This window comes from Schistocerca serialis, chromosome 8 (assembly GCF_023864345.2).
Source record: "Schistocerca serialis cubense isolate TAMUIC-IGC-003099 chromosome 8, iqSchSeri2.2, whole genome shotgun sequence".
NCBI lineage: Eukaryota > Metazoa > Arthropoda > Insecta > Orthoptera > Acrididae > Schistocerca > Schistocerca serialis.
In genome coordinates, this window is record NC_064645.1 from 617123133 (window position 1) to 617147327 (window position 24195).

At 43.4% G+C, this 24195-nt stretch overlaps 1 protein-coding gene across 2 annotated transcripts in view; it reads left to right on the forward strand.

Moving 5' to 3' along the window:
• Nucleotides 1-24195, forward strand: part of LOC126416038 (muscle-specific protein 300 kDa-like) — a 643030-nt gene that overhangs the window by 552900 nt on the left and 65935 nt on the right. For both annotated transcript variants that reach the window (XM_050083501.1, XM_050083503.1), the window contains one exon: nt 20831-21130. In XM_050083501.1, coding sequence (XP_049939458.1) covers nt 20831-21130 — 300 coding nt within the window. The remainder of the gene's footprint in view (nt 1-20830; nt 21131-24195) is intronic.

The window sequence follows — 24195 nt, forward strand, 5'->3', positions numbered from 1 at the left end:
TTGCATTTCCACTTCACAGAATCATCACTTATCAGTAACTTGGACAGTTTTAGAATAATTGGAATATCCCTGATGGGTTTGTTACTCAGGTGATGTCCAATGACTAGTCCATGATTCACTGCTCTGTTGCGCATCTCTATTAACAACACAATACTGCCCACCTTTTATACTGGCAAGTCTGCCGCTCATGATACCAAGTGGACATTTCCACATTCCATAGGGGTGGCTGGGTATTTTTGATTAGATAGTGCATTTAATGGGGTAGTTGTCTTTGAAAACATGAAAACTAGATGATTTTTGTGACTTTCTTTCTACCAAGTAAAACAAAATGCTGTATTTGATGATATACTTTTATTCTTTACACTTTTGTGTTTAACCCTTTCGTGGGTCATGGGGGATATACCTCCCACTAAATGTATTTCCTTACAGTGTTTAAGGCAATATGTGTTACCATTTCTGTAAGCTCCTGGCATCTAGTGACACCATGTATAGTTTCTGTGTGTCATGAAATATAGCCTTCAGGATTGTGGGAAATATATATCCCACCAAACAATGGTGTTTTAGTCATTCTTGGAAAGTACGTTTGCCACCAAAGTAGTAGCTGGAATGGACTTTGGAAATAATCTTACCACAAAATTAATCTGTCATTTGTGGCCCTTGGGAAGCATACATCCCTCCAACTTAGGGTATCACAAAGATTTTGGGAATATGTCCTACCACCTCCGCCTATGCATGACATCTTGTGCTACTACACTGTGCAGGGTTTTTCGAAAGCTGCTACAACAATCAGTTTCTGTTTGTCATGGGATAACTACTGTTGTCAGGACACTATGCTTCACTTCTGCAATATACATTACTATGATCTGTATCAGCTCATACCTTTATTGTGTGATAAAGTTTCTAGGGTTGTTTTCACATTGTGGTAAGTAAACTTTTTAACTAAAGTAAAAGAAAACAAAAATTTAATACAGAAAACACTGTTCATTATCTCTTTGCGTGCAATGGCAACACATAACAGCACACAAAAGGAAAGAGGGAAATTCATTTACACTATAGTTTTAATTGCTCACAAAGTTGCTGTGGTGATCTATGTACCACCATAGTTTTTGGTCCTAAATCACAAAAATAAAATTATTGAAAAATATAGTCAGTTGATCACAAGTCTAATAGGATAGAAAAAAAATTATCTTCACTGAGTTGCTAAAAAAAAAAAAAAAAAAAAAAAAAAAAAAAATGCGCCCACGAAAGGGTTAATAATTTGGTTTTATGTCCATATTTGGATGCTCCCTGTAACTGCTGCACCAGGTGGAAGACTCATTGCAGCTGGAACATTGGTCATCAGCAGCAATTCCCGAAGCCATCCTGTTGGACCTACAACAAAATACAAAATAATTTTTATGAGTCATTTTCAATTTATTTTCTATCAGTAGACATAGGATAATTGAAAAATATTATGTTTGTACAACATTTAGAATGCCAGTATCAAAATCCAAACAAAATTGTTTGTACCGTTCTCTTGTTACATTTCCTGCCAATTTGAAAAATACAGTTTCAAGCCAAATGCATTTAAAGTTTAGGGTCACATCTTTTGTAGTTAAATATACCCCTAATCAGCAATTCCTGTACCATACAGCAGTCCTTCCAGATCCAGAAGGAGGTCCCCCTCTACCTTCTTCGTGGCTATGATGGTCCTGCTGGCCTCTTTGGCAGCTTGTGTCATCCATTGCTGTGCTTGCCTATACGTTTTTCATCTGATTTTGTACAGAAGTTGTAACAGGCTGGTTCAATCTCAAGTTCGAGCATGTTCGTAATTTCCATGCTTGTTAGGCCATCATTGAAGTTAAATGAAGACTCTTCCCCCCCTACCCACCCACCCACCCACCCCACCCCCGCCACAGTGAATTGTTTTCAGAGTCACTTTTTCACAAATCACCTTGCTTTTTCCAAATCCATGAGTACTACTATCAAGTCCTTTCTTTTTCCCAATATTTCTCCATTAACTGACGGGGGGGAGAAAATGAGATCTATTGTTCTCCTATTGCTTCTGAAACCATGCTGTTGTTCCTCTAATTGGTGTTCTAGAATTTTCCACAATCCTTTTTCTGTGACCTTTTCCATTATTTTAAAGCAGTGTGATTCCTCGGTAGTTGGTTCATTTCTTTCTACTACCTTTCTTGAACAGTGGTACTATAATTCCTTTTCTCCATTCATCCGGCACTTTCTTTTCTTTCCATATCGCCCCCAGCAGCTGGTGTAACCATTGTATTCCATGGATTCCTGCAGCTTCAATCATATCCGCTATCAGCTAATCTACTCCAGCCGCCTTTCCATTTTTCATCTGTTTCAGGGAATTCTCAGTTTCTAACCAAGAGATTGGATCCTGTTCTTCCTCTAATTCAATGACTTATGTGTCATTTTCTTGTGCACCTTCCCCATTCAGTAAGATTTCAAAATAATTCTTCATCTGTTCTCTGATACTTCCATGGCCCTGATAATATCCGCATCCTCTATTTCAATCACTTTTATGTCTTTTCTATCAGACCATTTACTTTTTAATAACCCATATAGCAGTTTTTGGTTCCATTTGCTATCCTGCTGTATTTTCTGTGTGAATATTTCCCAACTCTTCTCATTTTCTTCTTTCTTAATTCTCTTTGCTTGGAGTTTCTTTTGTTGGTATTCCTTCTCCCGTGTTGTCACCTTGTGTTCATCTTTTGTTACCAGCTCCTGGTTCTGATTTCTTTTTTCAAACTCCATGTTTTTCTTTGGCATATTATGTTTTTTAATTGCATCTTTTACTCTGTCGTTCCACCAACTGATTTCTTTATCTTTCACTTTACCTTTGTTTTGCCACATATCTACAAAGCACTGTTAAGTATTGATGTTTTAAATAGGTTCCACTCTTCCTCTACACTACCCCTTTCAGTTTTTGGCAATTTTGTGCTACTAGAATTTGGAAACTTTTCTTATTTTCTTCTTCTTTCAGCTTCCACTCCTTAATTTTTAGCATTCTTTGTATAGCATTCAAACTTTTCATCTTATAATTTAGATCAGCTACTAGTAACCTGTGGTCGCTATCCAAGTGCTCACTTGGTATGACTTTAATGTCCCTTACTTTTCCTCCAATTAATTTGTTCGTTAATATATAGTCTATAACTGTCTTAGATTTGCCATCCCAGCCATATCTAGCAGTCTTATGGCTATCTTGTTTCTTGAAGAATGTATTCTTCACTAAAAGATGATTCCTTACGTACAGATTTAGAATTTCTTCACCATCAACATTTTGTCTTCCGAATCCAAAAGGGCCCATCACCACCTCATATCCATTTCTATCTGTGCCGATCTGACAAGGGAACCTCCCCATCGCACCCCCCTCCGATTTAGTTATAAGTTGGCACGGTGGATAGGCCTTGAAAAACGGAACACAGATCAATCGAGAAAACAGGAAGTAGTTTTGTGGAACTATGAAAAAAATAGGCAAAATATACAAACTGAGTAGTCCATGCGCAACATAGGCAACATCAAGGACATTGTGAGCTAAGGAGCGCCGTGGTTAGCGTGGGCGGCTGCGGAACGAGAGGTCCTTGGTTCAAGTCTTTCCTCGAGTGAAAAGTTTACTTTTTTTTATCTTTGCAAAGTTATGATCTGTCCGTTCGTGCATTGATGTCTCTATTCACTATAATAAGTTTAGTGTCTGTGTTTTGCGACCACACCACAAAACCGTGCGATTAGTAGACGAAAGGACATGCCTCTCCAATGGGAACTGAAAACATTTGATCGCAAGGTCATAGGTCAATCGATTTCTCCACAGGAAAACATGTCTGATATATTCTATACGACACTGGTGACGGCATGTGCGTCACATGACAGGAATATGTTGTTGACCCACCTAACTTATACACTTGGCGAATGGGTAAAAAGATTCTTCTACCTTGCCCGATTTAGGTTTTCTTGTGGATGTGATAATCACTCCCAAAAAAGTGATGAAAACATAACGGACGGACAGACAATAATTGTCTGAAAATAAAAAAATTAAACTTTTCTCTCGAGGGAAGACTTGAACCAAGGACCTCTCGTTCCGCAGCCGCCCACGCTAACCACAGGACCACGGCACTCCTTAGCTCACACTCTCCTTGATGTTACCTATCTTGCGCATGGACTATTCAGTTTGTATATTTTGCTTATTTTTTTCATAGTTCCACACAACTTTTTCCTGTTTTCTCGATTGATCTGTGTTCCGTTTTTCAAGGCCTATCCACTGTGCCAACTTATAACTAAATCTGAGGGGGTTGCGATGGGGAGGTTCCCTTGTGAGCATTCAGGTCCCCAATTATCATAATGTTATTTTCTCTTACCTGGCCTTGCAGTTCTTCAAGGAATTTCATAATGTATGTATCAATGTAATCAGGAAATACTACAGAATTTAATAAAGTCATTAAAAAATTCGATTTTTTGCCATTTGTAAGTACCCAGTATCATTAAGAGGACTAGGCTGTGTTGGCACTTATCCCTTTTATGTTCACCCCGTATGACACAAACACCACACTTTACGCAGTCATCTACATTCAACAGATATAGTTGATGCACAGCTCTCAACTTCGTTAAGGGAAAGTATGTGAAGGATATACACCCTTTCACTTAGACAGCTGAACGTACCCCTCAGGATCTCACAACTAACGATGGCATACGGCTTTACTACAGTTTGTACAAAGCGCGTGTCAGTTAATGGCATCTTGTTCTTGAGCAATATTTGCCCTTACCATTCCATCGCCGATTCTGTACATTCTGTCTGGATACCAACAATTCGGAAGGGACTACACTATAAGTGGTCCATATACAGGGTGTTACAAAAAGGTGCGGCCAAACTTTCAGGAAACATTCCTCACACACAAATAAAGAAAAGATGTTATGTGGACATGTGTCCGGAAACGGTTAATTCCCATGGTATAGCTCATTTTAGTTTCGTCAGTATGTACTGTACTTTCTCGATTCACCGCCATGATTTCATACAGGATAGTCTACCTGTGCTGCTAGAACATGTGCCTTTACAAGTACGACACAACGTGTGGTTCATGCACGATGGAGCTCCTGCACATTTCAGTCGAAGTGTTCGTACGCTTCTCAACAACAGATTCGGTGACCAATGGATTGGTAGAGGCGGACCAATTCTGTGGCCTCCGCACTCTCCTGACCTCAACCCTCTTGACTTTCATTTATGGGGGCATTTGAAAGCTCTTGTCTACGCAACCCCGGTACCAAATGTAGAGACTCTTCGTGCTCGTATTGTGGACGTCTGTGATACAATACGCCATTCTCCAGGGCTGCATCAGCGCATCAGGGATTCCATGCGACGGAGGGTGGATGCACGTATCCTCGCTAACGGAGGACAATTTGAACATTTCTTGTAACAAACTGTTTGAAGTCACGCTGGTACGTTCTGTTGCTGTGTGTTTCCATTCCATGATTAATGTGATTTGAAGAGAAGTAATAAAATGAGCTCCAACATGGAAAGCAAGCGTTTCCGGACACATGTCCACATAACATATTTTCTTTCTTTGTGTGTGAGGAATGTTTCCTGAATGTTTGGCCGTCCTTTTTGTAACACCCTGTATAATCGAGATGATACTTTATAAAAAAGTGGCGCTGTGACACGAATCGCAATTTAAGTGTATTTTGTTACCAGCAGCGAACGCCCGTCACTCGTTCGTAAAGACTTCTTGGCGTCTTGGTACGGGATTGGATGCGCGGGGTGGGAGGGGAGTTGCTGTAGTCGCCAGATTAGATAAGTTCGGCGGTGACGTCAGAGCCTCCTGGTGGTGAGCTCTGCGCGGCGGGCTGCCAGTGACGCGTGCAGCGCCCGTGCCTGCTGTGGCCCTCTGTGGCTGTAGCACTCTGCGCTAGTTTCTTGTCGCCCGCCTCGCCGGACTGGTCCTGACAGAGGGTACGACAAGCTTTAGCGCGCATGTGCGAAAATAGCTGCGGGGACGTGGTCATCGCGCGGCCGCTAACAAGCCGGGAAGAACGGACCTTGTGTCCGCGAGTTAAGACAGCATTTGCGCAGAACCAACCGGTCGTGCTTACTCAGTAGTATTAATAGCTGCAGTTACTCAACAGTCTTGTCCTAGCTCACAGTTCGCGATGTCTATATGATACGAAAAGACTGTGCAGTTGTCTTCATTGTCGCTTATCACACCTCTTAGCAGTTTTCCAAATGAGACTGTATTTTAATATCCGAGATTCTCTGTCTTAAGTTCAGGTAGAAATGTCACTACCACATAATTTTACAGATTTATGTAAGGTATTTATTTCCCAAAGTTGAAATGTGTTACGATAATCGTGCTGTGACAAAGGAATCCATTTGTCGTCTGAATACTGTGTGGCCACTCATTGTTACGTGTAATATGTTCCTATCTGTGCCCTCAAGATCTTGCTACAGGATGCGTGAAGCACAATCGACATTTTTCAAAATATTCTTCGTCCACACAAACTGTGGACAACTTGAGTTCTGTGGGCACTGAAGTTAGAATTTCATGTAGTTTGCACATTTGCAGTAAATGCAGGTCGCACTTGCACTTGGCTACAGCAGCCGTCTATCAAATATCGTTTTATTTCACATTTTTGGCACCGAAATTCGATTGCTGTATGCTCCGTTGTATTTCGTCGATTGCGGTATGCCGAGATTTCTCTAACTATCCATTACGCAGGTTTTTCGCAGTTCGTAATTGATTTACTTCTTTACTAGCAGCGGAGCAGCAGTTTTCTGTTGATTCCACATCTACAGTTTTTGCAGCTATTGCTGGAATGGTAGACCCCGGTAACTGAAAACGCAGATTTTGATCGTAGAGTCGAAAATGCTTGCGATGCCCGTGCAAACACTTCACCCAGTAGGTGTCTTCCTGGCGAGGAAAACTGGTTCTTCAGTTCGCGTATATCGTACCGATTTGAAAGAAACGAGGAAAATTCCTGCGTGGAGTTCAGCCTTGAGGGAAATATGCTTGTAAGCTGGTAATGTTCATACCTTCAAATAGTTGATGCAACTTTTTTATTTTTTTTTTTAAAAAAAAGCTAGACGTTTCCTTATAAGTAGCTAGCAGCGAAGTATTGACGATATCATTTATGATTTTGTCCGCCCCAGTAGCTGGAAGGTCAGCGTGGCTGAGTTACAACCGAAGTGGCCAGAGTTCGATTCCCGGCCGGGTCGGAGATTTTGTCCCGTCGGAGCGTGAGTGCTGTGTTATCCTCATCATTTTATCATCGACACGCAAGTCGACTAAATGGCGAGCCGCCACGCGACAGGGAGACACACATGCCTGTCATTATTCAGTGTTAATTTTTCGCAGTACTTATGTGTAAACAAATAATACCTTTTCAGTTTCCTCAGTCGACGGCATTTAAGAAAAAGGACACTTCGCCAGTTATCACAGCTCTATTCGTGTCCAGTACCAAGCCTTTCTCTAATGAGTCGATGTGTTTCGTGTTGTTCCGCGTTCACTCTGCTGCCTTGACCTCATTTTCACCAGTCGTCCCTTCTGCTCCATTTTGCCTCATGGCTAGAATGGAAATTTCAAATAATATACCAAATTTACAAAATACAATAATATTATTGCGTCTAACGCTTAAAAGATGTCTCATTCTGGCGCCTAAAACATGATCTTCCGAATTCGTCCCTGTGTTGCTGCGAAGCAGTCGCAAGTTCTCCATTAGGTACGACACTGATAATAGCGACAAAATATTAGGCAACTTCTGCACCACTAGCATAGAGGCTCTTTTAAAATGATTCATCGTTTTTAATCCGTGAACTGCGACACGGATGTTTCCTATTGTTTTGACTAGCATACAGTACGTTTTCCCTCAGAAATATCGCGGATTTGTTCGTTCTTGCTCAATAGATGAACATTTCTAAGTGTAACTAGATATAACTTGTTTTAAAATCTGCAAGTCTTATAAGTCTGAGTAGTTTCCAAAATGCCTTCTCTATAGATTACTATGTCGTGTGAGTAGGGCCCCCCTGTCGGGTAGACCGTTCGCCGGGTGCAAGTCTTTCGATTTGACGCCACTTCGGCGACTTGCGCGTCGATGGGGATGAAATGATGATGATTAGGACAACACAACACCCAGTCCCCGAGCGGAGAAAATCTCCGACCCAGCCGGGAATCGACCCCGGGCCCTTTGGATTGACATTCTGTTGCGCTGACCACTCAGCTACCGGGGGTGGACTTCTCTATAGAACAGCTAAATACAAATTTATTTTACTGAAAGGACATCTCCAGACAAATGAGGTTGTTATAACTTCGGTGGATATTAAGCGCCCTTATGATGTTGAAACAAACACAAATAAAAGGGATTCATAAGATCCCAATAGTTCTTGGCGACGTGAAACTGTTGAAAGCGGTGACTGCAGAGGAAAAGGCAAAGCCGGATACGACGTGTGGGATATCGGAACACTGCCAACTCTGCTGCACATAGTTGCGATCTTTGCTGGTGATATATCAGTCGGAAGGTACACACGAATTACGCGGCTTAGTTTTGAGCAAGCGTTGATGAATAGAAGGTTGTCGGCGTCGTGTGGTTTCGGTTTCTACTACATCGACGGAATGATTCCATTAATGTAATGCAGATGAAGATGACTGTATTTTATTGTGTCGTAATCTCGTTAGTACTTTTGTCGTTGCCCTCGTCCTATCCCTTTCCCTCTGCTCCTAGGTATTCATAGTTACTTCCGGTAAAGTATTGTTAAGTATGTTTAAACCCGAACTCGGATAGAGATCTTTAAATGCAGAGTAGGTGAAGCTAATTTAAGCAGCCTGCAAAATGGTAAACAATCATTCTAAATCATCAGTAGTTCACATGCGAATGAGACTTTCTCGTCGATATTCACTTAGCTAAAAGATGACTAGTTGAAACGTCAAACCAGAACGAAGCTACTACTAAATTGATAACCCAGGAAGATTACGCCAGTCTGTTAGCTCAGCGACCCACAATTTAAATTTAATCTGTCCTGTATTACAGAGATCTAAATTGCTTTTCATTCTGAGCGTCCCGTTGATTGTAGGAAGTGCTTAGAACCGCTTCAGTCTGTGGCAGCACTAGGAAACGACGCATTGGCTCTCGCGAGATTTGGAGCACCGTCTGTCTATAGTTACGGCCGGGAGCCGTCACCTGTGCTCTCGTAAAAGTTGACATTGCAAGAGATTCTCGGGGAGTTGCGGATATATGTATCTCTTTGCATATAGCAACGGTCAGATGGTTTCATGCGACTTGTTTAACTCGTGTAGTGAACTTGGAAACGAATTTTATTTTCCACTAATTGCAGTAAGTATGGAAGAAGGCCGTGGTGTAATGAGCGTGACGCGCCCATTGATCGATGGCCCGAATTAATTAGAACCGCGCCAGAATGCGGTACCGAGACGGAAATGCGACGGACGAGTCCAAGCCATGGCAAAAATCTGCGCTTCTCTATTGACGCGCCTGGTTCGAGCGTCGTTCGTGAAATTCTTTTGCCTGTAACCATGTGTCGCAGTACCTTACCGGTCTTGGAATATCAGGTGGGAAGTAGAGGATCAAAAGCGAATATTGCAAAAGATGCTAGCGCAGTCTTACAATTGGAGCTTCAAAAAAATGGTTCAAATGGTTCTGAGCACTATGGGACTTTACATCTGTGGTCATCAGTCCCCTAGAACTTAGAACTACTTAAACCTAACTAACCTAAGGACATCACACACATCCATGCCCGAGGCAGGATTCGAACCTGCGACCGTAGTAGTTGCGCAGTTCCGGACTGAGCGCCTGAACCGCTAGACCACCACGGCCGACAATTGGAGCTTCCAGGCCGACAAATCGCGATCTATTTCAGAGCATAATTAGACCTGCCCGTACACGCACAGCCATCAAGAAGTCCAACTCCCGTCAGATTTTCCGTGTTCGTGCAACACATTCCAACAATTTTACACTCCAAGAAAGATTTGCGATAAAGCGCAGAAGAAAATTCTCAAAGTTTGAACTTGACTAGTGCTTCGAGGAAATGCCTCGATTACCAGACCGTGAATATAGCTGTACCATATTGTACTTGTTTAGAGGACTTCAGCCTAGGTGAAGCTGCTCGCCACTGAAAGAATGTCCCTGACAAGCAGAAGCTGGAAAAGGAAGACAGGGTAAATTTCATACTATCCATATCTATACAGACATGTATCTAAGTGCTAAGACCTGTGTCCGTTTCGGAACGATATTAATACCTTTGATTTTTCAACTTATTTCGTAACACTTCATTAGCATCTTCTAGGGGGGTAGCGTCTAGTAATCTTACCGTATTCATTTTCTTGCTTATAAAATAGCACTTAAACGTGGGGTGTCCGCATTTATTCGTTATCTGTTGTTGTTACATTTTTCACTATACTGCTTAAGAATGTTTTAGGAATGCTGCTTGCAGTGTGTTGTTATAATACTTCATTTTTTTAACATATGTACTTTACTGGTACTTGCAATAATACATCTTTCAGGAAGTACGTTTAGTACTCCCTCAGCTGTTTCTTCTATATTCATTTTACCAGTACACTCAATAGAAAGTGCAGTTTGGGAGATTTGTATTAATGTCACTTGAAGAAGCAAAGCAGCAAGTCACGTATTATCTAGCCTTATTAATGTAAAGAAGCTTTCCGGCTTTTCACCAGTCATCAGTTGGCTTAAGACATTTATATCACCATTTGAACGCTTTTGTCGACTGCCTTTTATTGTGTAAGTTTTAGCTCATTTTTTTCCGTTTATTTGTACGTAGGATACACTTTTAGTTTCACTGATGCAGCACAACTTTCGCCATGTAGTCGGCTTACAAATTTGTGTCGGAAATTACACTCGAAGCCTTGCTATAAATAAAACTGCATTAAAAGTGGCTGGTTGCTTTTTTTTCTTTCCAAGTAATTCAGTCTCCAACTACGGAGCTCAACCGCCATTAACTTGAATGGATTAAAGGTGTCATTTATGGTTTGAAATAACCACACAGATAAGTCGGAATGTTTTTTGTAGATTTCTTTACATATGTGTAGTATGTATTTCACTTTTTCCCAACGTGTGTAAGTTGGTAGATTGTTTACTATTTGTCGTTCGGTTTACTGTTGGTGTTAAAAATTCTTTGGACCCTAGAGGCCATGTCTTGCTAATATTGTACTCATGATGTAGAGTTGTGCGAAAAAGAAAGTGCCAGGAATAAAATACCCTACTTAACGGCAACAGCTGCACCGGATGGTGAACTATCCGGTGTGGTCTGCCGATAATCCGCTTCCGCCGCACGTCCGCATGTGTCGCCCCGCTACTTCCTGGCTCCCGCTGGTGTCCTAACGATGTGGCTCGCCGGGCTGCCGATACAAACGTTTTAATATACGATTTGCAACGTATTTACGATCGTCATATTAGTAAACGATGACTATCGGGTGAGAATGTATTTACCATCGTCACGTTAGTAAAACGACTAATTTCAGGTTAGAGGTTTGTCTTGGTAATGCACAAAGCAAGACAAAGCATGGCCCCATTCTTACACACAGTACAGCGGCTAGCACAGTACGTTTGGCCGGCCGGAGTGGCCGTGCGGTTCTGGACGATACAGTCTGGAGCCGAGCGACCGCTACGGTCGCAGGTTCGAATCCTGCCTCGGGCATGGATGTGTGTGATGTCCTTAGGTTAGTTAGGTTTAATTAGTTCTAAGTTCTAGGCGACTGACGACCTCAGAAGTTAAGTCGCATAGTGCTCAGAGCCATTTGAACCATCTGAACAGTACGTTTGTAGGGGAAGGTGGGGTAAAGTGGCGACTCTTAGGGAAATGGAATTTTCACCAAACCGTGGTTATTGACAGAAGCTTACCGCTTCAGATTTTGAATCAACATAATATTATGAAGTATCACACCAAATACTTTAAGAGAAAAAGAAATAATGTATAGGAACTAAAAACATTTACTTCTTTTTGCCACCTAATGTATCTCTACTTTTTCGTAGAACTTTTCTTTTATGTGTGTTACGTGGATCATTATGTTGCTTTGCGGCCACAGGAAAAGACATTCTTCACCGTCACACACGTATTTTCCATCGAAACAGGATCGCATGTTTATTGCTGTGATTTGCGAACGTATTTTCAAGACGTGTTGGTGCTCTGGTATTTAAAACTATCAAGCTGACACAGCAGACCGTTTTCTATCAGAATTTTTCACTAAGCTATACAGAACAGAAAAGATTTCAATTAATTGAAAATCATCACAGAGGGATAGAATAACGGATGATAGCTTTGTATATAAAATGATTTAGAAGTCGCTGCGTAGTATTATGTGTGATATATACAAGTAGCAAACTATTGTGTGGTAAATATATTATAAATAAACTTCTCGGAAAAGTGGCCACCTGGGCCGACTTTCTGATGAATAGTGTGGTTTATTTTTTCGCGGTCGGATGCCATGTCGGCATTAAGGTTCACAGATGAAACTATAACACCGAAAGAAACAGCAAAGACCTACATTTTTTAGCCAAAAGATTTTATTTGAACACTGATGCGTGTAAATGAAGTACGAAGAATGATATAAATGTTCCTGTATCAGACGGCAGGAAACCAGAAAATTTGTTACTAAAAATAACGGAAAAAGTTCCCTTACAAACTATCAAACAACTAACATACAAACTGTCCAATTTACGCTATATTCCCCTACTTGTAGCACCATACGTCTACAGGGGAGACTGGAGTCAGCTGCCTCACATTGGTTTGCGAAAGTAGCTGGACAATGCGAAGACGTCTGTTTTCGCCATTCCATTTATTCATTGTACCCTCCCACAGTAATACCACATTCCAGGCCAAACAACTTATGTGCAGTGGCGAATTCAACACGTCTTGAAGGTCGACGGAAGATGTCGCAAATAACCACCACAATGAGAGTCTAGTATTGCCTCTACTTGTGTAGTATCAACCCATTAGACCACTTGGACCTGCTTAAAGTTAAATACATTGCTCGCATGTGTGAATTCTGAAATAATTTTCATGCTGCATTAATTGATTAAAAAAAAAAAGAAACTGTTTAAGTAATTTTACCGGGCATCATGAAAATAGAACTGCAGCAATTTTAATGTCACACACTTTATTTGCTAACTGAAGTTCTGCCGTGTAGTTCTCTTTTCGTGTAAGCTCACTTCACAATACGAATTACTTAGCTGCTTCAGTTTGCTAATGTCATCCACCCACCTTCAAGACTTTCGGCGTTTTCTTATCCAGCGACGAACTTCCTTGAACCATACGCCCTCATTCTCCTGGATATGTGTCCTGACCAACTCCATTTGATTTTCATTACACTCTTCATTATTACGTCTTCTAGCTCAGTCTATGCCATAATCCATTAGCTTCTTTTCCCGTTTCTCCAAGTGACTCCTTTTGCTCGCTGAGCTTCCACCAGTTTTCGAATTGTTTCCGCATTAAAAGGTCATTCCTCACCGCCGTAAATCAAAAGCTGATAACAAAATTTCCGTGTGGCTCAACTGCATTGTACATTTCTTCCAGCTGGACGCACTAGGCGTTTTGTGTGTCGCTAACCTACCCAGCAATTCTCCTAACAAGGGAACCTCCCGATCGCACCCCCCTCAGATTTAGTTATAAGTTGGCACAGTGGATAGGCCTTGATAAACTGAACACGGATCAATTGAGAAAACAGGAAGAAGTTATGTGGAACTGTGAAAAAATAAGCAAAATATACAAACTGAGTAGTCCATGGGCCACATAGGCAACATCATGACAATGTGAGCTCAGGAGCGCCGTGGTCCCGTGGTAGCGTGAGCAGCTGCAGAGCAAGAGGTCTTTGGTTCAAGTCTTCCCTCGAGTGAAAATTTTACTTTCTTTGTTTTTGCATAGTTATTATCTGTCCGTTCGTTCATTGACGTCTCTGTTCACTGTAATAAGTTTAGTGTCTGTGTTTTGCGACCGCATCGCAAAACCGTGCGATTAGTAGACGAAAGGACGTGCCTCTCCAATTGGAACCGAAAACATTTGATCGCAAGGTCATAAGTCAACCGATTCCTCCACAGGAAAACACATCTGATATATTCTTTACGACACTAGTGACGGCATGTGCGTCACATGACAGGCATATGTTGTCGACCCACCTAACTTGTACATTTGGCGAATCGGTAAAAAGATTCTTCTACCTTGCCCGATTTAGGTTTTCTTGTGGATGTGATAATCACTCCCAAAAAAGTGATGAAAACATAAGAGTTTATCACATAAACTGAAAATAAAAAATTAAACTTTTCACTCGATAGTAGATTTGAACCAAGGACCTCTCGTTCCGCAGCTGCCCACGTTACCACGAGACCACAGCGCTCCTGCGTTCGCAGTGTGATTGATGTTGAATATCTTCCGATGGACTACTCAGTTTGTATATTTTGCTTATTTTTTCACAGTTCCACACAACTTCTTCCTGTTTTCTCAATTGATCTGTGTTCAGATTTTCAAGGCCTATCCACTGTGCCAACTTATAATTAAATCTGAGGGGGGTGCGATGGGGAGGTTCCCTTGTAAGAAGAGGGGACCTGCAATTTAAGGTGCGATCCGAAACAGGTGTCGTTCCTGGATAATCTTCACAGCATTTACAGATGAAGGCTACATTAAAGACAGACTGAAATATTCCTTTGTCCGACCGAGATTCGATCCCATTACATTTCGGTTTCCAGGTAATCGCTTTAGTGCTGGACCCCCAAACTCGACAGTCAAAACGTGCTGGCTGTAAGCTTTCCGTTTGAGACACGTAGGAGGCTTAGGTTTTGAAACACTAAACAGTTTACTTGATTCCTCTTTCAATTCCTGACTTCTCTGTGATGTAGTGTAATGGATGCCGTAGCGTTGGCATAATTATGGTTTTGAATATAGTAAGAAGAGGTTGAATGAAAGCTTTGTTTCTCAGGGCTTGTTATTACTATTTTTTATGAAACAAAGTCAAAAATATTCTCAAAGCCAATAAATTCCAGACGAAATAGTTACTCATATACGTTCTTCAACCGTATAGCACTATTTTCGACTTGCAAATGGTTCATTCTGCTATATAAGCTTCCAAAGGTCTCGTATTCATTTGCTCGATTAAAAGTCTTAAGTTTTTTGTATGTGATTGGTGCAAATTTTAGTGATACATTGTACATTGTAGAGGAGGCTGATAAGTCTGTAGTTTTTTTATGCTTTGTATGTCGCTTTTCCTATGAGTAAGTACTGGTACCATATTTTTCCAGTTTTGGGGAATGTTTTTCCTTCCGAGATATTCTGAAGTTGTTTTCCTAACACATGAACCAGTTAGTACTGACGTTTTTTTCTTGTTGCAAACTGGCATCCAGTTAATGAGATCAAGGAAGCTGACTATATTGTGTAAGCATATTCCTTCACGAGATAATGTCATAAATTTGCTGTGAAGCGAATGAAACATTGATGCCAGTAGCACGCAGTGCACTATCGATTGTGCGAGCCGACGCTGAAGAGGTTGCCGAGAAAGCAGCTGCTGTGCCCCAGTTCTCGATTTCGGTATTGCTGTGACAGCATCGCTGTGCTCTCTGTCACTGCGCAGTGTATTGCTTCGAGTGGGTCCTCCTGGGGCGCATTATACTGGCTGAGCGAATGACGGGGCCGTTGTCTTCGTCGCATGGTTTCCCACGAGTGGAATCCTCACCGCTGGGAAGTGGACCATGTTGGCTGTTGGCCCACGTACGACATTTCTATCGTCATAATGTTACAGAATGAAATACAGCAGTTTACCATTAAAAGTCATTGAGAGGCAGCCATTTCTATTTGCTGCTCGTTGTAAGTAGTTTGCTGTACTCCCGCATTATCAAACTGAAACTTATGTATGAATGTTGTCGTTAGCCTGAGCCAGTAACATAGGTAGACGATTTATTTGTCCCCTCGCCCCCTCTTTCAAGTCGTCAAGCCCGAAATCTTTACGAACATGTGGTTGTTATGAACACCAGAAAAGTTTTACCTTCACACCCACATCATAACCAGGTTGCGGTGTGCACATCGGTTTCCATCTGTACGTGTGGCCTCCTTACTGTAAGGTTGACATACCTCTGCGGCGCATGCGCTCTGTGCCTCTTCGAAGTGTGTTGTGAGTTCTGTTGCCCGCTGCTACGTCACTTCCCTCTTACCGTGTTGAATTAGCGACCAGGCGCTGGACGAACAATACAAGGATTGTTTACCTTGTTCTCTCTTTGCAACCCAAACGAAAGGCAGCATATCTTGTCGTTTTACGTAGCAATAAGCGTCAAGTAAGACAGAATCAAAAAACTGGAAAACTTTCAGCGTTAGTTGTTTTGGCCGTAATTGAGTGTGATTGTTCAACCGAAGTTTGATTACTGTATACCGTCACGTCATCCGAAGTACCTATCTTTAAACATTGTTCGTGCTAACTATAGCCACCTTTCGGTGTATGGTAGAGGGTACTTTGTGTACCACTGTCACTTCTCCCTTTCCTGCCCCAGTCGCGAATGGTTTGCGGGAAGAAAGATTGTTGGTAAGCCTCCGTGTGAGCTCGAATCTCTTTTACTTTACTTTCATTGTCTTTTCTCGAGGTATATGTACCGTACGAGGAAGCTATGTATAGGCTGACAGGAACGTACGCCCACAGAACTTCAGCAGTAAACCACATCGTGAAGCACGACGCCTCTTTTTCAGCGTCTGAGACTGGAGTTGGCAGAGCACCTCCGTGACGATTTTGTGCTTATCAGATGAACTTGTAACGAAACTCCCTTCTCTTGTGTGGCCTGTTTCCTCTATCAAACCTAGCTGATGCGGAACCCAGACTAATGAGCAATATTAAAGTATTGATCGGATGAGCGTTTTGTTAGCTACCTCCTTTGCGAGTGGACTACACTTTTTGAGAATTCTTCCAATTTGTCTCAGTCTTACCTACGACTAGTTTTATGTGGTCATGCCACTTCAAATCTCTCCTCCTCTCATACTCTGATATTATATGGGTTTGACTGCTTCTGCTGATTGTTCTGCAATTGTTTATTCATACAGTAATGGGTCTTTTTGTCTATTTGTGGGCGATATATTACATTTTGTTGAGGGCCAGCTTCCAATCAGTGCACCAAGCGTCGATCCTCTGCAGGTCCTTCATTTCGGTGCAGTTTTCTAGCGTTGAAACTTCTCTGGACAGCAGCATCATCCGCGAAAATATCAGGCTGATAGAGGTTGTGTGTTTCCGGTATTGAGTTACTTAATTGTTTCCGACTTTCGCAGAAGTATTTATAGGACGCATCGAGCGACGTGGCGCAATGATTAGCACATTTCACTCGCATTCGGGAGGATGACGGTCGAAATTCCCGTCAGGCCATCCAGATTTAGTTTTTCCGTGATTCCTCTAAATCAGTGGAGGCAAATGACGGGATGTTCCCTTCCGTAATCCGAGCTTCTATTCCATCTCTAATTATTACCTCGTTGCCGACGGGACCTCTCTAATCTTCGTACCACCTTGTATAAAACATTGAGACACAGTGTGCGATGACTGTGAACCGTCTCATTTGGAATGTGCCTCTGATATTGTAGAACAGCGGAGTACCTGATCTGTTCATTCGATATCGACACGTAACAAATGTAAAATAGAGCAGACTGCCGCAAACACCTTGTTTCAACATACATGTGATTGACCATGCGAGATCCCCGGAGTCAAAAAACCATAATAGTAGTAGAAGCATCTGATATTGATCATGTTCTGTCAGCTCACACTGATCGAATGTGCGCAGTTGTTTAGACTCGTCCGTGATATTAGGGAGGAACCGTATCCCCATTCGTGTCGGGCCATCCCGTTTTACCTTTTCTGTACTTTCTGTAAACTACTTGAGAAGAAAGTCGTAATGTTTCCATAAATCAGACCGTGGCCACTGCCCTTCCCCATCCTCGTTCAGTCTGAACTTCTGCTGTATCTCCAATGACCTCCATGATGTCCTCCTTTCGGGCATTAAAATATAGTAGAGGTATTATTGAGGAGGGGTTATTGATCGTCAGTGTATGGAAAGGGGGTGGGGGGTGGACACGGTAAAAACACAGGAAAGCCCCCGCTATGGCCGAGCGGTTCTAGGCGCTACGGTCGCAGGTTCGAATCCTGCCTCGGGCATGGATGTGTGTGATGTCCTTAGGTTTAAGTAGTTCTAAGTTCTAGGGAACTGATGACCTCATAAGTTAAGTCCCATAGTGCTCAGAGCCATTTGAACCATTTGAAAAACACAGGCAAACCCCTATAAAGTGCTCTGACGCTGTACAAACGTCATCAGTTGTGTGTACAGGCACCATGCAGAAGATCTTTAGCTGTATCAAATGAATTTAGTAATGGTCCCTCGATACTCTCAGTTTAAGGAACGGCCTACAATAGGGGTTAATCAACAAGCGCTGGGTTTTACCACCAGATACATCTATTCTGTAACCAAAAAGTTTTCGTTTCTCGATCCTGAACTAAAAAAAAGTGAATGTGTTGGATTTGAGCACATCAAAGTGCAGAATACGTTGCCCTAAGCCGATCATTTTTGTTTTGACGGCTGCGATTCGTTTTCACCAGAAGACCCGTGACCAGTACGATCGATATGTGTACTCAAGCGAGCGTGGTATTGGGAAGATTGTGTGTCCGGTTCCATTCCAGACATGGCACGCTCGGACTTACATGTTGGGCCGCTTAAAGATTATCTACGGGGAACACACGTTTAAGATGACGAGAGTGTCATTCATGCAGTGAAAACATGGCTACGCCAACAGGATAAGAGCTTTTACCAGCAGGTAAATATGCTCTTCCACTACTTTGGCGTACGGCCATAGAACTTGATGCAGACTACGTTGAAAAATAGGACATGGACAAGACCTGTCGATGTATATTCTCACCAAATTCTGACTATTAACCATAAATGTGTTCTGAGAAAAAAAATGTGGGCATTACTTATTGAACGACCCTCGTAGTCACATTGAGACGCCTGGTGTTGGCCGCTAGGACTCCCTCTGTTCGTTTTCCGTTGCCCTTGCACATACGGTAGCAGACGCCTCGTGACGCAGACATACTGCATGTTTTCTGTAGGCTAATTGGTAGCATCTTCTTCATATTCACAAGGCTTCATCGGCGTAATTATAGAATGTTTTCGGATGTTAAGTAAAATGGAGAAGCATCATAATCCACAGTATACAGAGTGTTACAAAAAGGTACGGCCAAACTTTCAGGAAACATTCCTCACACACAGAGAAAGAAAATACGTTATGTGGACATGTGTCCGGAAACGCTTACGTTCCATGTTGGAGCCCATTTTATTACTTCTCTTCAAATCACATTAATGATGGAATTGAAACACCCAGCAACAGAACGTACCTGCGTGACTTCAAACACTTTGTTACAGGAAATGTTCAAAATGTCCTCCGTTAGCGAGGATACATGCATCCACCCTCCGTCGCATGGAATCCCTGATGCGCTGATGCAGCCCTGGAGAATGGCGTATTGTATCACAGCCGTCCACAATACGAGCACGAAGAGTCTCTACATTTGGTACCGGGGTTGCGTAGACAAGAGTTTTCAAATGCCCCCATAAATGAAAGTCAAGAGGGTTGAAGTCAGGAGAGCGTGGAGGCCATGGAATTGGTCCGCCTCTACCAATCCATGGGTCACCGAATCTGTTGTTGAGAAGCGTACGAACACTTCGACTGAAATGTGCAGGAGCTCCGTCGTGCATGAACCACTTGTTGTGTTGTACTTGTAAAGGCACATGTTCTAGCAGTACAGGTAGAGTATCCCGTATGAAATCATGATAACGTGCTCCATTGAGCGTAGGTGGAAGAACATGGGGCCCAATCAAGACATCACCAACAATGCCTGCCCAAACGTTCACAGAAAATATGTGTTGATGACGTGATTGCACAATTGCGTGCGGATAATCGTCAGCCCACACATGTTGATTGTGAAAATTTACAATTTGATCACGTTGGAATGAAGCCTCATCCGTAAAGAGGACATTTGCACTGACATAAGGATTGACACATTGTTGGATGAACCATTCGTAGAAGTGTACCCGTAAACAACTGGTTCTCCCGTAGCACTCTCCATACAGGGACGTGGTCAACGTTACCTTGTACAGCAGCAACTTCTCTGACGCTGACATTAGGGTTATCGTCAACTGCACGAAGAATTGCCTCGTCCATTGCAGGTGTCCTCGTCGTTCTAGTCTTCCCCAGTCGGGAGCCATAGGCTGAAATGTTCCGTGCTCCCTAAGACACCGATCAATTGCTTCGAATGTCTTCCTGTCGGGATACCTTCGTTCTGGACATCTGTCTCGATACAAACGTACCGCGGCACGGCTATTGCCCCGTGCTAATCCATACATCAAACGGGCATCTGCCAACTCCGCATTTGTAAACATTGCACTCACTGCAAAACCACGTTCGTGATGAACACTAACCTGTTGACGCTACGTACTGATGTGCTTGATGCTAGTACTGTAGAGCAATGAGTCGCATGTCAACACAAGCACCGAAGTCAACCTTACCTTCCTTCAATTGGGTCAACTGGCGGTGAATCGAGGAAGTACAGTAGATACTGACGAAACTAAAATGAGCTCTAACATGGAAATTAAGCGTTTCCGGACACATGTCCACATAACATATTTTCTTTATTTGTGTGTGAGGAATGTTTCCTGAAAGTTTGGCCGTACCTTTTTGTAACACCCTGTATGCTGAAAAATGTAGGTAACCTGATTTGTACCTACAGGCTTGGAACCGCCATTAAAAAGGAAAGTAAGGTATGTACGTGTATTTTAATAGGGCCTGAGAGGGTCGGTGGTAAGACATGTCGGTGTGTGTTAATAGGGTCTAAGTGGGTCGTTGGAAGAAAGGGAGCAGCTGCTGACAGAGTTGCACGAGGCGGCGGCGGCGCTGTCGGGCAGCTGCGCGCCAGAGGTGTCCCGGCAGGTGGCTGCGGCCGTGGAAGAGGCGGTGGCCAGCTGGCAGGAGACGCGCCGCTCGCTGGGCGAGCTGTGCTCGCGCTACCGCCACGCCGTCGACCTCTGGCGCCGCTACAGGGACGCCAGCGACGCCGTGCGCGCCTGGGCGGACCAGCAGCTGCTCGAGGCCGCCGACGCGCCACACGTGGACGCCGACGCCGTGCAGGTCTGTGCCATCTTCTGCTATCCCCTCGAGAGATTGCAGGCGCGCCCCACGACGGACTCGTGGTACCTTCTCCGACAGCTGAAGCGTTTTCACAGTGTACGACCACTAACTTGTAACGTCGTAAGAGCGCGAACCACCACCGAGCCTAGCAGCAGGTGCGATTCTTTGTGACAAGACTGGAGATGTAGGAGGCACGAGTGTCCAATTTACTGTAACATCTTCCATATAGTTTATCGACTTACAGTGTGCAGTGTAGTCGATCTAACTCGGTACACCGGTCACTTCAGCCTAACTAAATGTACCAGTCACACCAACCAAAATAGCTCATACTTTTTAAACATCCCACTGCGTGCTGCACCTTGCACGCAGAACTCTCGAAAGACTTATTCAGCCCTATGATAAACACAGAATGTCGCGCAGCTTTCACGTACCCTATCGCTATCCGGAAAGTAAAATGAAATGATTTAAGAAAATTAATTAGAAAGTTATTACATAAGCACGCCACTGTATTAACTCTTGATACAGGTATCTCGGCTGTAGGTCGGATATTCCAAAACTTCTCATTTGAAGGTACACAACATTTCTTGCGTTCGTCGTGAAGGTGTAGCACTCCCGTTCGGTTTTCGGTAATTTTTGCTGTCAGCAGCTGCATCATTATTGTCATAAAATTTCCGTGTCCTGCTAATCAGTATTAATTGAAACTCAAGGTTAAATGTTACCACTTAATTGCGAACACAATTTTATCTTGGCCACATCAAGGTAATGGGAACTTATTTCAATTAAAACCATATTCTTACAAAATAACAAAAGAGAATACTGTGTGTGCCGTACTACTATTAGTTAATACATTACTTTTATGAAATGTAATTAGTTCCAACATCTCTATTACGTTCATAAACTCGAGAACTACACTCCTGGAAATGGAAAAAAGAACACATTGACACTGGTGTGTCAGACCCACCATACTTGCTCCGGACACTGCGAGAGGGCTGTACAAGCAATGATCACACGCACGGCACAGCGGACACACCAGGAACCGCGGTGTTGGACGTCGAATGGCGCTAGCTGCGCATCATTTGTGCTCCGCCGCCGTCAGTGTCAGCCAGTTTGCTGTGGCATACGGAGCTCCATCGCAGTCTTTAACACTGGTAGCACGCCGCAACAGCGTGGACGTGAACCGTATGTGCAGTTGACGGACTTTGAGCGAGGGCGTATAGTGGGCATGCGGGAGGCCGGGTGGACGTACCGCCGAATTGCTCAACACGTGGGGCGTGAGGTCTCCACAGTACATCGATGTTGTCGCCAGTGGTCGGCGGAAGGTGCACGTGCCCGTCGACCTGGGACCGGACCGCAGCGACGCACGGATGCACGCCTAGACCGTAGGATCCTACGCAGTGCCGTAGGGGACCGCACCGCCACTTCCCAGCAAATTAGGGACACTGTTGCTCCTGGGGTATCGGCGAGGACCATTCGCAACCGTCTCCATGAAGCTGGGCTACGGTCCCGCACACCGTTAGGCCGTCTTCCGCTCACGCCCCAACATCGTGCAGCCCGCCTCCAGTGGTGTCGCGACAGGCGTGAATGGAGGGACGAATGGAGAAGTGTCGTCTTCAGCGATGAGAGTCGCTTCTGCCTTGGTGCCAATGTTGGTCGTATGCGTGTTTGGCGCCGTGCAGGTGAGCGCCACATTCAGGACTGCATACGACCGAGGCACACAGGGCCAACACCCGGCATCATGGTGTGGGGAGCGATCTCCTACACTGGCCGTACACCACTGGTGATCGTCGAGGGGACACTGAATAGTGCACGGTACATCCAAACCGTCATCGAACCCATCGTTCTACCATTCCTAGACCGGTAAGGGAACTTGCTGTTCCAACAGGACAATGCACGTCCGCATGTATCCCGTGCCACCCAACGTGCTCTAGAAGGTGTAAGTCAACTACACTGGCCAGCAAGATCTCCGGATCTGTCCCCCATTGAGCATGTTTGGGACTGGATGAAGCGTCGTCTCACGCGGTCTGCACGTCCAGCACGAACGCTGGTCCAACTGAGGCGCCAGGTGGAAATGGCATGGCAAGCCGTTCCACAGGACTACATCCAGCATCTCTACGATCGTCTCCATGGGAGAATAGCAGCCTGCATTGCTGCGAAAGGTGGATATACACTGTACTAGTGCCGACATTGTGCATTCTCTGTTGCCTGTGTCTATGTGCCTGTGGTTCTGTCAGTGTGATCATGTGATGTATCTGACCCCAGGAATGTGTCAATAAAGTTTCCCCTTCCTGGGACAATGAATTCACGGTGTTCTTATTTCAATTTCCAGGAGTGTATTCGAACTGGCTTTATAACCGGAAAATTTAGTGAATTTTCAACTACGTTCAAAAGACCGTAAGATGTAATTATTTCTAGACTGTTCTAGCGAAAGAAGGTTCACAAGTAAATTAAAAACAAGAGTCAGCGTTGACGTCCAGCAATTCAGACGACGTAGCGAAGCGATTTTTCTGCACACTCGCGCATTACCTTCGTTGCCAACCCGAATGAACCCAAACAAATAACGCTGTTATCAACACCATATAATTTTATTTGATAGTGTGTGAGACTTGGAGTACACGGACTGCAAATCCGAAGATCCCAGGTACTATTCCTTGTTTGCCCTATGATATGGCCGTTAATGTGACTCTGTCTCTTGGGAATGCTTTGCGTATGTGAACAAAAATCAAGGTTACCCTGATACGGATTTCACATTATGATATGTACCACAAATAAATCGTTTTTGAGTGCCATGAACCCCAGTTTCTGCGTACCACTTTGGTAGTCCGGCAGGGAATTTTGTCGTATGCAGTCTTCCTGTGAACTTTTAGATTTATTAACTTTTACAATAAGCAAAATCCTGACACAAATGCACTTGAGTAGAGTGGAAATTGAAAAAGTGAGTCAAATTATTCAAATTTTGGAGTGGGAAGTGTTGCTTGCCTTTTTATTCGCTAATTTCTACACGCATCGCTACGCTTAATATAGTTTCATTACAATGCCATGCTTTATTTATGCTGTAACGTGTGGTT